Raw genomic sequence first — 19,180 nt, forward strand, 5'->3', positions numbered from 1 at the left:
TGTATATTCATATTAGGCACTGTAAAGTTTTCTTGTTGTAAGAAGAGAATTACCTGCCCTTTTCATTCATTACAATCTATGTTTTCCTTCCTCTGTTGCCCCTTGTATATGCGTATAAGTAGATTCAACAACTACCCCACACACCACTAACTTCAATGCCAGTGAATATGGAGCTTCAGTTGTAGCAAGTGGCACTGAACAGGTGACTTGAATTTGGAGCTTTGGGTATATAATAGTTTTGTAAATTACAACATCTTATTTGCAAAGTGTACTTTCTGCAAAATGACTTGCATAGCATTTGCTCTCCACCAAAGTCAAGGCTTTTCCAAATAGCTGACATAATATTTTATCTACAGGATCTTAATGTATTGAATGTACTAAACATACTTTCTGTTACCTGTAGCAAAAATGTGATTCAAAGATTGTTGCCATTTTAAACATGTTTTCAGCGTTTCCAGGAGAAATTTGATAGAATGAGTGGACCAGAAGGGAATCCACCAAAGGACTGACTGTCACATGGCTGAATGTATAAAGAGAACTGAAGCTTGCCTTCCCAAGTTGGAAAGGCACTGTAGTAACCTCCCTACTCCCTGCAATGTTAAGCTTTGAAAGATCCTCGAATTTAGACAAAAAGCAATTCATTGTAACCAGCTGGTGCATCAATAAGAAAAATGTCAGCAAATTCCCTCAACCACAAAGAGTTGGGGTGAGGGTAGACAGGTAGTAGGACAAATATGCAGAAAATGCACAGAGCTTCTCCAGAAGAAATTTTGCAGTAAATGAGTACATCTTTAGACTTGCAAGTCTAAACTGTTGTTTATCACAATTTAGGAAGGAGATACAGAGATGGAATATCCCCTAATAAGTTCCATCTGGTCAGTACCATTATAAATGCCTTCTTAAGGTCCCTCTCCTCTATAAGAGCCTGTGTAATTCCATAATGCAAATTCTCCCAACAAACTGGAAAGATACCAATATAATGTTCAGGAAGAATATCCTTATAAATAGAAATTCTTTTATAAAAATATTAAACATTGGTGTTGTATTTCAAATTCTGCACATTTTTGACATATTGTCATTGTAACTGCATTGCTCTTTTGGGAAATTTACTCTAATATGGGGAGGAAACAATAGGTTGAAATATTGGAGAGTCTCCTTTCCTACATCGATGTTATTTCATTTAAAATTTTATTTACTGGAAGTGATTCCAATGTGAGAGCTCTCTTTGCAACTTAAAGTGGTCATGGTTGATTTTTTATTGCATTGTTACCATTTCCCCATGTGGGCTTTGAATTTTTTATTTAACGTGGTTAATGCTCTAAGTGGTATATTTGCCAGTCACATTCAAGGCATTCACAATAAAGCAAGAGATAGAGAATATGTAACTGCTTAAAAAAATCACAGTGTTTAGAGAAAACCAATTTTATATCTATCAAAACTAAGATGGGCAAATCCTACAACTCAGGGTTTACACCTCTGGTCACAGAAATATTCACAAGTGTATTCTTGTCTTATTGATGTCACATAGCAAAAATATTCTTTGTCCAGGGTTTCAAAATACAAGGTTGTGTAAGGATGCACACCAGATCCTTTTTAAAAAAAAAAATTATTTTAACGTTTACTTGTACATATTTGTGGAGTACAGTTTTTTGTTTCAATCCGTGTGTATACTGCACAATGATTCACTTAGCGTAGATAGCATAATTTTGTACCTGTTAGCCCGCTACTTCTCCTCCCCCAAACCCCACTCGCTTCCCCTCCTCTTCCATCCTCCCTCTGGTAACCATTATTCTACTTTCTACTTCTATAAGAACCACTTTTTTTTAGATTCCACATATGCATATGATCATGCAGTATTTTTGTGTCTGTGCCTAATGTCACTTTAACATGATGATTTTCAGTTCTATCCATGTTACTGCAAATGATGGGATATCATTTCTTTTTATAGTGGAATAGTATTCCATTGTGTATATATACCACAGCTTTCCCCATCCATTCATCCACTGATGGACATTTAGGTTGGCTATTGTGAATGGTGTTGCGATGAACATGGGAGTGCACACACCAGATTCTTAACAGTATTTTACCTCTGCAGGGGAAATGGAGAACCAGGATCTAGAGTGCTGAATTTATTAAAAATGCTCAATTTTTTTTAAGAATGTAGTAAGGTATTAGTTGTGACATTAAAAGTTACTTTTAAAATAATGTCTTAAAATGATTTTGTATGCCAGGTGTTCCAAAATTCCCAAAAGAAAAAATTGACCCTCTTGAAGTGGAGGAGGGAGATCCGATTGTCCTGCCATGCAATCCTCCCAAAGGCCTCCCACCTCTACACATTTATTGGATGAATATTGGTAAGTAATGCTCTGTTCTATCAATAATGGAGAATTCTATTTTCATGCACAATGTAAATAACATAATGAAACCAAAAATAAAATATTTATATAAGGTTATCAATGTAGAATCAGATTGATTTTAAAAATTAGATAAATTTAAAGTCTGTGCCTAGTCCTAAACATAAACTGAAGTGTGTATGTGAAACACTAGAAAACCACTATTTATTTATTTTTTTATTTCATCATATTTAAAAAGGGGAGCGGCTACTGAAATGATAAAGTGTCTCTGTGAAGAAAATACTTTCTATATTCAAAACAACTTCTCTTTAGAATATAGCTGTGTTACAGTGATGGTGGTTTGTGTTTTGTGTGGCTAGCTTAATATTTCTAATTTAGTAATGTTCTACCTGCTAAATGCAGTGACTCACCAAGAAATTAGTATTGACCTTTGTGCTTAATTTTCCAAAAAGTTTTGCTGGCTCTCAATTTGAAATTCCAGTTTCTTGTAAAGCCCACTTCTCACATTTGCCTCAGCAGTGCTGCTACATGTTTTCTCATTATGCCTCACAGGGAAAAAATACTTGTGTAGCCCTCAGATGAAAGCTAATGAAGCTATTCATGGCTACAACCAAAAGTTCTGGGCTCCAGTCACCCTAGAACCTTCCAGGCTGCATCCAGGAAAGAGACACAGTTTTGGGGACCTCTGTTTTAAAGCAATATGATCCTAAGAAAATAAAAATAACCATTAGGTCATTATATGAATTGACCAGTTTTCAGATAAGCCAGTGTAGACCAATAGAGCAGAGGTGGAGGTCTGGATGGTAAGGAAAGGTCGTATGCACAGACTGGTTGTCCGCCAGTGGGCTTTTTTGGTTAATGGTGAAAACCACGCTCTCAGGGGGTTTGTTGCTGCTATTTGTTTTTACTTCTTGCACACCCATTGCTCCCATAGTACCATACTTGAAAACAATAGGAAGAGCAGACAAGAAAAATGAAATCAAATAATAGAAAAGAGTGGGAAATGAAAAAGGAAGATGAGATGTAATGAGGGACAGTTGCCCCTTTTGATGACAAGATATTTCTTTCCAGAATTAGAACACATTGAACAAGATGAAAGAGTATACATGAGCCAAAAGGGAGATCTATACTTTGCAAATGTGGAAGAAAAAGACAGTCGGAATGATTACTGTTGCTTTGCTGCATTTCCAAGATTAAGGACTATTGTACAGAAAATGCCAATGAAGCTAACAGTTAACAGTTGTAAGTCCAGATAATTTACCTTTCCATTGCGAATGCTGAATGTAAATGTGTCTGTAATTCTGTTCTGGCTGAAGCCATTTAAAGCCAGGTTGATACTTTCTGCCATTGTTTATTTCAACTCTAGAGACTTCATCCAGATGAAAGAGACATCTGCAGCTGCAAATTCACAGTAGCTCTGTCTCTTGCAGCCAGAAAATCAAATCTCAATTCACGACACAAATGTATTTCATTAGACATCTGCAGGATCTAGTCATTTTCAGTGGGTGAAATACACAAAGAAATTCCAGGGATTTCTAAGCAACTCTAAGACATTGATTTATTGTGATCTTAGATAACAAGCAGACTGAAAATGGGAGAGAAATAACAAAGAACCGAAAATAAAAAGAATCAATATTAAATTTTTTATTATATCAAGCTTTTTTTGGTCCTTCCCAAATTGGCAAAATTATTTGAATTTCTCCTCTTCCCTACTTCATTCTGCAGATGCCAGTCTGGGTACCCAAATGGGAAAAAGTAATTAGTGACAGGAAGAACCATAATATTCAAAAGGAAGAGATAATCCCCAGCAGTTCACTGACTGAATAATTGGCCCTGATATTGTTAAAAGTTGGCATTACCATTTCATTGTCTAATTTAGTCCATGATTTTTCATTGTTATGTGTAGGTGCAATATGCCAGGGCTTCACTATAACATCCTTTGAGTGGTCTCAATTCTCTTTAATGGAGCTATAACTTCAATTCTCTCCACCTGGATTCATCTGTGGTAATTGACGATTAAGCTCATTGTAAGATTTTCTTCTATGTAAAACTCTATTCTCAAAGACAATGTTCTAGTGAAGTATGGTTCTACCTCATTTTATAATTTTTGTAAGAGGAAAATATGATTTTTCATTCTTTATTGACATCAGCATCTACCATTATGTTTGTGGGATTTTTTTCTTCCATTTTTTTTTTTTTTTTAATTTCAGTAAAGCATGCTATTGACTCAAGTTCATCCACAGAAATTGGTTCCCAGGGTAAGTTGAATACATAGAATGTGGACATTTATTTTCACCTTAAGTAGCGCATCATCATCTCAGAATTTGAATTTTTCCTCTATTAGTTTATTAAATCTCAGTGTTTAATAGAGATATTATTATTCCTGTTAAGGAAAACCCTTTAGCTTAGAGGGTTTTATTGCCCTCCTTTCCTCTTAAATATATGTAAAGGGAGTGATCTTTATAAGTATATAATTATATAAATATAATGAAATCTTTATGATATAATTAACATAGATATAGATAAATATATAGATGTACATATTTAGTGGAGTAATTATTTGGGGTTTCTATTTGGATATTGGAATATTTAACATACAACTGTGCATTGTGACTCTCTGAGAAAGGATACAGTTTGCATCATTTTCCAAACTCATTTGTCTATGGTACCTTTTAAAATTTATTTAATTCTATTTTTCCATAGAACAGCTACCAGAATTTGTGTTCTATGGGAGACGCCTGAGTGAACCTGAATTGTGCAATAGGCTAGTCTACTATAATGAGAAGAATCATTGACATGAATGCCACAGATATTCTTTATATCATGTGGACCAGTGACTTAACTCAGATACCAATACACGGGCAACATGGCCACCAGCAGAAGTAGATGAGGGCTCTTCTTGGAGCACCTTCAGTTTTAAGGTTGACTGATTCCTCCACAACATCATTTTCTTTGAGATTAATAGTTCACACATATATATTGCTGTATCTTCACAGCATTCAATAAAAGCCTTTGCACATAGTATATGTTCAACAATTATTTTTTAATAAATAAACACCCATAAGGAAGTCTATATAGCAAGGTATATAGACTGCTTCCAGCGCCTTACATTCCTCCTTTCTGAGAGTGGAAATGTCAGCCTTTTTTTGTCTTTCCATGTCATGTCAAATGACATTGACATTGGATGGGAAAAACATTTTATGTTAACATTTAGAAATGAAATAAACATTTGCAATGAAAATGGAAGTCTTGTACTTTGCCGTTGTACTGGAAAAGCATTCTTAAGAAAATAAGAAATGGAATGAATGTTTCAATCTGTAGTTAGTGAGAATGCTTGCTAATAATTTTCTAAAACAGTGCTTCTCTTTGAGGGCCTGAAACTATTAGTAGAGTTGCCTGAAGAGCTTGATTCATAGATGCCTAGTATCTACCATAAGCTTCCTCAATTGGAATTTCTGGGTGCACAGCCCAGAAAGCTGTGTTTTTAACAGGAAACTTATAAAATACTTAGGCACATTAAATTGAAGAAAAACACACAGCCATCAAATATGACCACATATGATTAGAGGTGTAGACTATAAAATCATAGACTATAAATTAACCTAAGGTCTTCATCAAGAAATTATTTATCTTAAACAATGTTTGAATTGCTGAATTGGAAGAGCTGGTATAAATCACAACCTTCTTAAAACTTGGTGCTGCACTTAGTTAACGCATCTGAGGGACAGACGACCGGTGCTTCATGGTAAGAGAAGAGGTGTCTGTTTTAATAGAAATATATTTAAATGTATATATACACATATATTTGTAAACACACATATTGGCACACATACACACACACACACATAAATACATAGATACATATGTGTTAAGAAAGATTTAGTGCCACAGAACTTTAACTATCTTAGTTTGAAAAAAATCTGACATTTTTTTCCCCCCATTTTGTAGCAAATTCAATCAAGCAAAGAAAACCCAGACTGCTGTTGCCTCCTACGGAGAGTGGCAGTGAGTCTTCAGTTACCGTCCTCAAAGGGGACACCTTGTTGCTCGAGTGTTTTGCTGAAGGCCTGTGAGTAACCTGACTCCTGCTCATGACTTCGTCCATGCAGTCTTGTAAAGAATAAGGCATCAATTAAGAATGTGCTTGCCTATCCATTTTTAAACTAGTTCTTTTTTAGAAAATAAGTAAACTCTGTTACTCTATTTCTGTTACACTTCACTCTACATACTTCAGGCTGTGAGTGAGACTGACTTATAACCAGATCTCTCTGTCACCATATGATACTGTGAATGCAGGGGACAGTGACACCATTTTCCTTAGTTAAGTCAATAGCAGGATGCTATCCTTCGAGCATGAGGTTGTTAGTAGACAGCCCTTGCTATTGGTGCCCGGTTTTTCTCTCCCTGCTACATTATCTGTCCCACTCCTCTTTTCTAAGCTACTAGCTCTGCTCTCTTTTCAGATTCTCAGGATCCCTAGTTATCTGTGTTTGACCCTACTGTTCTTTGCAGAGGAAGTCCAGACCATACAATTTCAGAATTTCAAATCAAGAACTAATTAACTAGACTTTCTTCTTAAATGAAAAAATAATGTATTTTTCTAATTCCTCCCAGAAAGCACTAAAAGACCTCACTTGGTCACCTCTTGAAATTGGTACCTTTATTGAGTAACTACTGTGTAAGTCCATGTGACCAGGGACCATCTTATTTAATATTTGTCATACAAGGTCGCCTGTCTCTATCTCTATCCCTCCAAATTCATGATCCTTCCTTACCAATCAGAACATGATGGGAAAATGCATTCCATGTCCCCAGCACCCAAGTTGACTTGTCTGAACCATAATCAGTTTGTCTTAGGGCTTTTTGGAGTGCACTCGATTGACTAGGATTTGAAATTTTAGAAATCACATCCATTTATCATTCAGCATATATTCTGAATGACTAGTTTTAAGTTAGATTATGAAGAAAAGGAGCAGATTTTAGTGGTTTTATGACCCCTAAACTTTGTAAATTTCTCTTTTCATCCAGCAAAAATTTCCAGGTTGCTTATCTGCTTTAAATTTCTAGCATATATTGATGTAATTAGTTAGATGTGCTGTGACATGGCCTTTGTTCAGGAAGTTTGGTCCCTGTATTATTTTTGAAGATGAAAGCGTCATGTTCAGTATGAATCATAGTGGTAACCACCTGCGCTATTGGTTGCATTCATATGTGTTTACAGTGGTAAAAATTAAATTCTTTGCAGGTTCACCACTATTCTAGGTTGACTTTTTGGGCAAAGTAAACATTTCAGTAATTCTTTTTTCTTATTTCCCACAAATGCCATCATTTACCTCTTGAATTGGCTGGCAACTGCACAGATTGTCTTCAAAATAATAGAAATGCTCTCATGTGCTTTTTTGAAAACGAAGTGTCATGAAGCAACATATGAAAAGAAAGTGGATATAAATAAGTGTTTTCCTTGGGACATGAAGATTCACTATGCGTTGTCATAAGAGATTTCACCTGAAGTGATTTCTTTTTACATGTACTGGGTTTGTGTTGGGTAATCCTATCTGATCTGGTCCTTTTTTAGATAAAGGTGACACATTTCTTAAAAGTTTTTTAGCGTACTTTAAAATTCAGTAACAAAATAAGAGTCTTACTTTGTCTTATCATAGCTAAGACTCTGTCTTATCATAGCTAAGACACAGTAACAGTAACAAAAATAGTTACAGCTAAGACACTGTACTTTTATCCTCATGAGATTTCATAGCTGTTGTTATTCCCACTTGCAGGTAAATGAAGCCGGGAGAGTTGAATTCAATTCTGCAAGTTTAGTGTAAGGAGGAGCTGGGATTCCATTCTCTCTGTCCCCAGAACCCCAATATTTTAACCAAATAAACTGTTCTGCTCATTTAAAGGGGGTGGGAAACAAGTAAAGAATGACGTTGCCCCTGAATCTGAAGAAGTTGTAAATATTGGATATTGCAGCAAATGGTTAGTAATAATGAAAATGTTGATAGTATTAACTACAACAGGAAAGTTTTCAAAGGGATGCCCATGGTGAGGGACTTCGATTCTGTTGATTCAGTTAGATGAAAATTGGGAATAGTCAAAATGATATTTTGAATCTCATTAGGATGAAAAGGTGTTCATTCCCCAGGAGAAGTGCAGACAGTGAGTCTTTCCATCAGTGGAAAGAGCACATTTGTGTACCAATTCACACTCATTCACACCCTGCATAGTGGTGATAGACTCATCTGCCCTGCTCAAATGTTTTCTCTCTGTTTTGTAAATTTATGAGTTTAAGCTAGGTATGATTCTATTGCAAGACACTACATTTTAAACAAATAGATATAAGAATAAAAGTTGGCCAAAGACCTAAACAAAAATCTGAGATTATGAGATAGTGTATGTTTGTGTACAAAAAGGGATTAAGCAATATATTTTCCCTCAAAAGATCTTTGCTCAAATACTGTTAGAAAATGTTCCTTAAATTTTAAAAAAATGAAAGAAAAAAAATGGCAAGAATATAGTTGGAAATTCTTGCAGTGGTATAGACCCGTCCCTAGAAAAATTATGACTCATGTTCACCTGATACTTATAATTATTTTATTTTATTATTTTATGTAAAAGGTGTTAGAGGATTAGACTAGTTTTCAAAGACCAGGGGAAAAAAAATCTTGCAGAAAGTGAGATGCTTGTGCTATTAAAGTATGGACTCATGAAAAACTTCTGTTTGGGAGGAACTGAGGTCCAGAGCAGCCTGTAACTTGGCAAATTGCCACTTGACAGATGGAGAGAAAAGCAAGCAGTTAGGAGACTTGGGTTATGTGTCCTATTAGGTGATGTGCTCAGGAAGCCAGCAAAGCATATATTCTTACAGCTGCCTGTCTGAGCACCATTGCTGTTTTCTACAGAAGTGTGCCATGTGCTGGTAAAATACAACACAATTATTCCAGATCTATAAGGCAGGTAAGAACTTGAGCCTTGAAAGGAGGGGGAAAAGGGTAGATGTATATGGATTAAAGGGTCTTCATTTTTACCTCCAATATTTTCTTGCATGATAACTGAACTGTTTTACCATTACCTGTCAATACAAACAACTGAGAACATTGACACAAACAATTGGAGGTAATTGTTCAATTATTAGCTATTAACTAATAGTTGGTTTGGCAACAAGCATATATTCTAAGAATATACAGTTAGGAAGGACATTGACTGAAAAGCACAAATATAGTTTTTTGGAGCTTTGTATTCCTTACTGGTAAAATGATGATAATAATGGCCACCTTGAGAATGTATGCAATAATTTACAGCTATTAGTAATAAAAAAAAAAATGGACAGGAAGAAAAAGGAGCACCAATAAAATTAGCAAAATTAAGTTTCTTCCACTATCTCATATAGCCCAACTGGGGAGGAGAAACAAAATAATCATCCTCCAGTTAAAATCAGCCATTAATGCTTTCCACATCATTTTTAAATCAAATGAGTTGCAGAAGGTAACACTTCTCCACCTGTCTGGTTTTCATGAGAAGGGATTTTTCTTAAGCCAGTTGCCTTGATTTCCCAATCCCATTTTCCTCCCTATTAAGGTGGAGAAGGTTTTTATCACGTTGGTGACAAGTTATCACCTTGGTTTTTTGTTTATTTGTTGTTTTGACTGGATGATTGAATCTTTCCCAAGCCCTAAGCAAGGGTGATTTGATTCATTTTCTTTTCCATTATCTCCCACAGGAGTGAGAAGGCAACTGAGGCAGCAACATTTTTGCTGCAGACTCTAACTTGCTCCAGAGTGGGCTGTTCCTCGGTCTACCAGACACATTTGGCTCTCCTCTGAGCCACATTCTCCAGTATCAGCTTCATTAGGATTAAAGGGGAAATCGCAGCTTCCTTTTCGTGACTCTTGGGTCCTACTGCATGGTATTTTTTAAACTCACACAAGGAAGAGGGCTATTAGTTCTGGCCCCTTCAAACCACTCACAGGGAGATTTTCACACTTGAAAAAAAAAGTCTCATAATATTATTTCTATGGGTTCCAATTATTTATCCTTCATCCAGCCACACCTAGTCAGCATTTGCATGTAGTTAACTCCCTTAATGGAGGGGAAAGAAAATTTCCAAGGAAGTAGACTATTAAAGGGGCTTGCAGTTGCTCCAGCCTTGATGTTCACAGTTGATGGTGATGTGCAGGTCTGTCCACTGGGAAGGCTAACGTAACTCAGTGTAACCTGAGCATATATAAAAGATGTGTCCTGAGGGTTTCCTTACATTTTATTTTCCACTTTTTAAAAATGTTTGTTTATTCATTACTATTTTTTGCAGACCAACTCCACAAGTTGATTGGAAGAAAATGGGTAGTGACTTACCAAAGGGAAGAGAAACAAAAGAAAACTATGGCAAAACTTTGAAGATAGAGAATGTCTCCTACCGGGACAAAGGAAATTATCGCTGCACAGCCAGCAATTTCTTGGGAACAGCCACTCATGATTTTCATGTTATAGTAGAAGGTACATTCCCTAGATTGATTTATTTTTCTACTTTAAAAAAAAGCGAATTCATACACGTAGTGGGTCTTTGCCTCTAAAGCATTACATTAAAACAGGTAAGCATCTCGAACTTTTGATTGTAGTGTGGACACTGAATTATACAGTAGTTCTCTTTTATCCATAGTTTTGCCTTCCGTGGTTTCAATTACCCATAGTCAACTGCGGTCTGAAAATATTAAATGGAAATTTCCAGAAATAAATAATTCACAAATTTTAAATTGCATGCCATCCTGAGTGGCATAATGAAATCTTGTGCCGTCCTTCTCTGTCCTGCCTGGGACAAGAATCATCTTTTTCTCCAGTATATCTACACTATCTATGCCACCCACCCATCAGTCACTTAGTACCCATATGGATTATCGGATCGAGAAAACATAGTATGTATAGGTTTTGATACTATCCTCAATTTCAGGTATCTACCAGGGGTCTTGGGATATATCCTCTACAGATAAGGGGGGGGGGCTACTGTATCACACCTCAGTTAATCAGGTTTGTCATTTACTGCCCAAAATCACGTAGAATGGACAAATGACAAGAAAAGATCTCATGTTAGGGGTTAAAGACAGATGACTTCCACGCTTTGTTCAAGTAGTCATTGAACCTAGTTTCCTATATCATCATATTGTGAGAAATGATTTTTATTGTAATACATGTATGGGCACTGCATAATATTGAATCATAAAAGAAGAAGTAAGGATTATGATAGATAGGGCCTGGAAGAAATCTTGGACTTTGCTTCCTAATCCTGTCATTAACTTACTGTGTCCTTTGTCACTTTATTTCACCTTTCTGTACCTTAGTTTCTTCATTAGAGGAATAAGGGAGTCAAATTATTGTCTTAGTTCTTTCTTAAATGCAACTTTTTTTTTTTTTCATATCTTGGGTTTAGGTGATATTCAATATATTAATTATGAAGAAAGAAGAATAGATTGTATGTTATAAATATTCTCTATCAAAAAGTGAAAAAAACATTATATTCAAGCCATCTGCTCTTTCAAAGTCCAAGCGTTTTGATCAATTGAGGTTCTGCTATCGTTTGTTGTAGTTACAGAAACAAGTTGGCAATGATGACACCATTTTTAAAAAGGTTCAGGTACAAAACGCAGATATTAGGGCTGTGTCCGCTTGGCAAAAGTGAAGACTATCCAGTCCTCCTGTAAATTTGATTGATGCGGACTATTTTCTCTGGATCTGATCACATCGAGGCCTCCTATCTATGGCTTAGTTGACTGTATTGATCAAATTTAAAGAAGAATCACTGCATTTGTACTTATTTAGTGCTGTGTAGGCTTAACTATTGAAAAGAATTGTCTCTTTCAGGCTACCATTTAGTGAACTAGTGCTCTAGGGCACCCATTAATATTCCAGTAAAGCTCACCTCTTAAAGCTTTCATTTATACAAGGAACACCTAAGTAATGGCCTGTTGTTTTAATTAATGAAAAAAAAAAAAAAAGACTCACACAGATTCCACTCACAGATAAATGTTAAGATAATTGATTTAGTCATGCCTCTGTTTGTTTGGAATAACACTGTGTTTCTAAGTCCTCTCTGCAATGTGTATTATGAGTTAAAGTAGGAAAAACGGAAAACCAAAGATGAAAATTTGATTTTGTTTGGTTGAGAAAAGCAAAACCCATATAGGAGAAATCCCAATATTATGCATTAACATAAATATCTGACAACAGAGATATATTCCACTGACATTAAATTATTCTCAAAAAATTCAGAGAGGAAAAGTTTAAAAGAGTTATCTATATTTTTAGTCATCATTTGATGCTTCCATGTAATTTGGCTGCATCGTGCATCAGGGATGTTTTTCTATAACTCCCACCCCCTCCCTGGTGCACACAGATCCCCACGAACCAGACATGTCTAATTGTTAGCTGCTCCTACTTCAAGTTGCTGACTATTAGAAACCCTTCCAGATGGCTGGAACATTGCTACGGTAGCTGAATATTTTAACAATCTGGCCACAGTTTTCTTGTAATACCAAAGCTTTCAAAAGGATTGCAAGGTTTGCAAAAAAAAATCAAAGATGTAAAATTAATATGCAATTTAAAATGTTGACTATAGGACTCCAAAGGAATATAGGTTTCCTAAACAAATTGTTCTCACTATTTATAAAATAGCTATTAGCACTGGAGATATTAATAATGTTTTTATGAGGAACATTTAACCCTTTCTTCTTAGTGAGAAATTACTAAATGTACCCTCAGTTATGTGTTTTAGGAGTTTCTCTTTACAACAATGCACGTGAAAAGCAAATTGAGCTCAAGAAGTCTTTTGTTTTCATCCTAAAGTGTGAAAGCAGTAAATATAATCTTCATTAATCATCTGGATGAATGAGTTCACTTTTATTCAAATTTTTTCTGCCTTCCTACACCCTCTTCTTTCCCTTTTTTGTCGCCTGTTTGGAAACCCAAATTAAATAACAAGGATTAGCCATATGGGAAAAGAGTGACGCTATTGTGTACTTTGAAAATCTAGTCCATTCTGAAAATGCTCAGTGTGCTTAAGTGAAAGCATGGACTGAATTGTATTCTCCCTACATGTGATATTTCTTCCTTATTACTAAACAAAATCAAATTCTCTAACCTTGTAATTTAAGTTATAACATCCTAAATATCAAATTCAACTGCATTTCAAACCCTAAAATATGTATAAGCAAAACCAGCTAGGATGTCTTGACTAAGTATAACTGTCCTTTCTCTTTTATTCATGATATGAATAATTATACATCAATAAAAAGATATATATTAGAATGGTATCTAAAACATTCTAAATCCAGAAGTCAAAATATGATCAAAATCACATTTCAGCTGTTTATTTAAAAATAAGCTCCCACCAACAATTTTTATATTGTCAGCTCTTGAATCATTTATAGATTTTGAATTTTAGTAAGTGTAATGGGAAAGCATTTTAAATATAATTATATATCCATAATATTATCCAAAATTATTTTACAGGGTCTGGCCAGTTAGCTCAGTTGGTTCGAGTGCAGCCTTACAACACCAGGATTACGGGTTTGGATCCCCATACCAGCCTCTGCAAAACAAAACAAAACAACATTTAAAAAAAATTGTTTTACTTTTTTTAATAGCTAAATAAATCTTTGATATTCCTAATTGCAAATGTACAGAAATCACACAGCCACACAGAGTCTTAGAACACCAACTTTCTCTGTATATTATTACGTAGTTAAAAGTCACAGCTGGAGGAAGGAGCTGTTTCAAAAGGATATCATGAACTAAATGCAGTTCAGTCATTGATTTACTTAAGAAAACCTCATTTTCAAATAACAAATCTATTCCTAAAAAGTTGCAATTAAATCTAACTGTTAATGAACCTAACAATTTTTTGTTTGTTAAACTATAGATATGCAATAAGAATCTGTAATAAGATAGTTTACTAAGAAAACCATTGTGTTGTATGTTTTATTGGTATCAAATTTCCTGTTTTGTTTTTCTTCTAGTGATAAACATCTCTAATTAAGTTGTTTATTAGATTCTCAATGTTTAGACATTTGCATCTCTGTTTTCAGCAGCAGCATAAGAGAAATTTACCATCTTCTTTTTTTTATTTACAATTATAACAAAATGGATAAAGTTTCTACATGAATAATTTTTTATCAGTTACTGTATATCTTAGGATAAGTGACAAAGAACCGGATTCAACGATGATGTTTTTAATCAGAATATTTAGTTTTAACTGTTCTTTTCTCTGGAGCCTTTTTTCCCCATCCTCTCCACTACATTGTACCCTTCAGGAATAGAGCTGCATGGTCTAAGCTTTGGAAAACATGTTTGTTCTCTGTCACTACTTGCCCCTGACCTACACCTTGACCACCAAAGTTTCACAGCCCAAATCTGTTGTCCTCAGGCTCACTATGCCTTCTCTAGTGAACACAGTAGCACCTGGCTAAGGTGTTCAGGAAATACCTGAAACCGAAACTGTGAATGACTAGAAAGAAGGTAGTGATTCCCTCCTGTCAGAGTTCTCTTCTTTCCTCATTTCCACTGGAGTCTTTGAAGAATGATCCTTTCATTTCAACCCCAAATTACTCCATGTGTGTCTGTTCCATATCAGACATTGTGCCAAGCAGAGGGGACACAAGAAAGATGATCCCTAGTCTAGTGACTGTCACCACTGACTCTGGCACAGAGAGCCTGAGTCTGGGCTGGAAGTGAGGGCAGTATCATGGCAGGCTGAAGAAGGAGATGTTTTTGAGCAGGACAGGCTTGAAGTTGCTCTTAAACTGCATGGCAAAGTCTACCTCTTTGGCTCAGGACCAGTCCACTTCTACGGGAGAAACAGGGTTGAGAAGGATACAAATAAATGTCCAAGCATTTGTAAAGAAATGAAGAAGCTTATGAAGAAGGGTTAAGATAAAGTTTAAAGATGATTCCTAGTGAATGCTCAAAACTTCTTGAGTTATTTGATAGATACTGGGAGAGCTTGGATTTGGAAGCAGAAAGTGACAGGTGGTACCTTGAGTTGGCCTTGGTTCCTGTCTGTGGTTCACATTAATGAGATCCCAGTGAATTGGAAGCAAACCCCATGCTTCAGAGTCTCAGTGCTGCGCACCTGTGGGTTCTGTCTGCAGATCCACGGAGTGGCAGGAACAGGAAATGGGGATTCTTTTAGTGATGACCCTGGGCAGCTTAGATCACTTTTCCAAAGCTCTGTCTTTTCTCTCTAAGGTGAAAGGGTTGGACAAGGTGATAACTTAGTCCCCTTTTAGTCCTAACAGTAACAGATCTTAATGTAGACACTAAGGGAATAATGAAATTTGTAGGATGAGAATAGAAATCTTGATTTTATTACTTATGGACATTTAAAGAAATATCATCATTATGTAATCTTTGTTTTTACCTGCTCTCAAAACAATAATTGTTATTTTCTATCTTAGACATGATAATTCTCATGGTCAGGGAGCTTTTTTCTCTAACATACAAATGTTTAATTTTTTTGTGGTTGTATGAAAAGAGTTAAAAAAAAAAAAGAATGATAACATCAAAAATGAAAAAAAAAACAATAACCCTTTACCTCAGAAAGTGATTCACATTTCATAATTCATATTATTGCATTTTAAACTAAGTGGCTAAATATTTACAAACTGAACAGATTATGAATATTTATCTTGGAATTCATCAAGTCAGTCCACACCCTGTGGAATAATTACAGAGGTACTCTTCCTGCTCAGACTTGAGCTTGCCATGGTATTTGTATACTTTTGCTTGTGGCGAAGTTATATTTTTTCACATAATCCCCTTTTTCCTCCTTTACTTTAAAAAATATTCAAATAACATTTTTTATTTTATACATCCATATATCTTTAAAGATTTTCCTTTTTAACTAAAAATAGAAATCTAAAATGCCTTGGGGGAAATAACCAATCAACACTTGATGGGAATTACTACCTGCAGTTTTGGGGCAATTTTCTCTGAATCAAATCATCCAGACCATCCACACTTTAATCTGAATCTTTTATTCACTCCTGACCTAGTAATATTCTTAAGATGACAAAACATGACAGTAATGTTTGAACCGAAGAAAAATGTCACATTCTGTTCTGAAGCCCCACTTAGAATTATATTAGAGTATTAGGGCATAGAAAAATGCAAGTAATTTAAACATATCTTTTCCTCTGTTGTTTTGAGGGCAAAAAAGCTAGTGTTGCTTTTAGGCATCTCTCCCTTCCCTTTTACAAAAAGAATCTCTAGTACATAATACTTTCCAAATTGATTAGATAAATAGATATAGATATGTATATATAAATGCTATCAAGTCATTAATTAAGAAATATTTTAAGTAAGTGTTAAAAATTTTGATTTACTTTCATTTAAAAAATGCTCAGAATATATTTCTTGAATAACATCCTTTTGTAGATGTCATGCTGCAGCTTGAAAATAAGCTGTAACGAGCACTAAATAAATGTACCATCTGCTTATTCCTACCCCATTTTCTGTTAGTGAGATAGATGCTTGTGTGGCTAAATAAAGCAGTTGTATATAACTACTTTTAGTACATTGATTTATTATACATGCTAAGAGGCCAAATTAAACACATACGCACACACACCTCATACCACACAGGAGCAACTCCCACCTTGCTTTGCAGATCAAATTTAACCTAACAGTTGCCACAAACCACTTTGTGGTTTCTGCCCTCTGCTGGTGCATAGTAGAAATACAAGCCTTAACATTTTTGGACCTTTTGGTAGAAAATTTCTGATGACCTCTTTGCTTTGTTTCCAGAGCCCCCTCGCTGGACGAAGAAACCTCAGAGTGGCGTGTATAGCACCGGCAGCAGTGGAATCCTGTTATGTGAAGCAGAAGGAGAGCCTCAACCCACAATCAAGTGGAGAGTCAATGGCTCCCCTATTGACAGTGAGTTAAAAAACCAATTGTAATGCAATGCTGGAGGCAGTGCTTTGGTGGGATAGATAATAGTCAGGTTATGTGTGAAACAGAGTTAGCAAGTGGCTAGATCAGCAGGACAGATCTAACCAGGGTATCAGAAATTGCCTCTTTCTAAGCAATTCAGTTGTTGAGACCTAATCCTCATGGAAGAACCATAAATAATGTTTTTACTGCGTAGGTCATTGCATTAATTAAATATAAAAATAAAAATTTTTTTAAAAAGCAGCTGAATGAGAAAGAGGATGCATTCAAAGAGGAAAGCCAACTGTTGTTCATCTCCCTGAGAAGAAATGTGTATAGTGACCTAGTGGTTGAGAGCACTGGTTGGAAGTCACAACTTGCCTTAGACCCAGGGGACGGCAACTCCCATTCTGGTCTCTGACCTTCACAGGGACCTTCTCTGGCCATCCTCTGGTCATGCTTATTTGCACGATTGGAAAAATCCACAGGGACAAGGGGACATGCCAAGCCTGAACCTGTGCCAGTTCCCCCTGGCTCCCTGCTGGTTCTTGACCAAGCTCCAGTCCCAAGAGCTGAAAACTCCCTTGTCCAGTCAGCTCCGAGACGTGTCCGGATGGGCTGGGTATGCAAAGCAGGATGAAGCAGCATTGAGGGCCTACTGTCCTCACTCCACCATGCTCCAGCGTAGACAGCAAGCAGTCCCCCAGTCCTCGGTTTGCACCTGGGGCTCAGGTCATTTCAAATGTATTTGTCCAGTCAGGGGAACAGAGCATACTTTTTGTGTCAATTGATTAGCTGGATTGAGAGTGGGTAAAATGTTGAGATATATGTATTTGGCTTTCATTTGTGCTTTTGCCTGAGCCCACACACGTCAAGGGTGGGGCTCCTGGTGGTCCACAGACCTGGAGTCCTCTCTGGGCTGTGTCTCTTCCTAGCTGTTTGGTCTTGAGCTGTTTACTGCATCTCCCCAAGCTTACGTTTTTTAAACTGCAAAATGGAGATGATGGTAGTTGGTTGTGATTGAATGAGATAAATCTGGTCAACCACACAGGGTAGTGATTTATTTGTAGAGAATCATGGTAGTTTATAAACTCCTGAGCCAGACTGTCTGTGTTTGCATGCCAGTCTACCATTTGCTAGCTGCATGACGGCGAGTATTACTGACCCTTTTAAAACCTGTTCCCTCATCAGTAAAATGGGGATCAAAACCGGACTGACTCATGTTGTTATGTGGATTAATAGAAACACTGACAAAGAATGCTTAGCACAGGGATTGCCAAACAAACGGCACTCCCAAAATATTGTTTATGGTTATCGTTTGCACATGGCAAGCTCTCAGGAACCCTTAGTCTTCATTATTATCTTCAAATTTGAGACTTTTTCTTCACCTTTTTAGAAAACACAATAAGAAATGAAAAAAAAAATGAGGATTTGGGTAGACTGAAGAGAAGTGAAGGCAACTCTTGTTTGTAAAGAAAGTTAAGTTTGCTAAAATAAGGAATGCAGATTTTATGTTCTCTGGAACAGAAAATCATAACATTTCATATTTGAATGGCATTTGACTGTTTCTGAAAAGCATTTCCAAATTACTTAGAATCCCCAAAAGAACCTTATAAAGGAGGTACTATTATTTATATTTAACAGATTCATTCAGTATTGAGCACCTCCTATGTGCAGGGCACTAGGCTTATTGCTTGGGGCATAGCAGTGAGTAAAATGGACAGAATCCTTGCTCTCCCGGATGGGACATTCTAGTGGGGAGAGATGGTTGATAGATAAACCCGTGAGTGTGTGCTGCAGAGTGGTAGGGTAAGGGGAGCGTGTAACAAGGGTTGCTGTGGTATTTGAAGATAGTAATAGTAGGTCCCTCTGGTAATTCACCTTTGAATGGAGACCCAAAGGAGAGGAGG

The 19,180-nt window shown here is 36.2% G+C and overlaps 1 protein-coding gene across 3 annotated transcripts in view; it reads left to right on the forward strand.

Moving 5' to 3' along the window:
• The window catches only part of CHL1 (cell adhesion molecule L1 like), an 82,913-nt gene that overhangs the window by 25,177 nt on the left and 38,556 nt on the right, over positions 1–19,180 (forward strand). For 2 of the 3 annotated variants that reach the window (XM_063114835.1, XM_063114837.1), the window contains exons 4-9: positions 2,232–2,354; positions 3,426–3,596; positions 4,565–4,612; positions 6,303–6,423; positions 10,663–10,847; positions 17,145–17,276. In XM_063114835.1, coding sequence (XP_062970905.1) covers positions 2,232–2,354; positions 3,426–3,596; positions 4,565–4,612; positions 6,303–6,423; positions 10,663–10,847; positions 17,145–17,276 — 780 coding nt within the window. The remainder of the gene's footprint in view (positions 1–2,231; positions 2,355–3,425; positions 3,597–4,564; positions 4,613–6,302; positions 6,424–10,662; positions 10,848–17,144; positions 17,277–19,180) is intronic. The other variant, XM_063114836.1, reaches the window with a different exon arrangement.

The sequence above is a fragment of the Cynocephalus volans genome, chromosome 11 (genome assembly GCF_027409185.1).
Source record: "Cynocephalus volans isolate mCynVol1 chromosome 11, mCynVol1.pri, whole genome shotgun sequence".
In the NCBI taxonomy this organism is placed as follows: domain Eukaryota; kingdom Metazoa; phylum Chordata; class Mammalia; order Dermoptera; family Cynocephalidae; genus Cynocephalus; species Cynocephalus volans.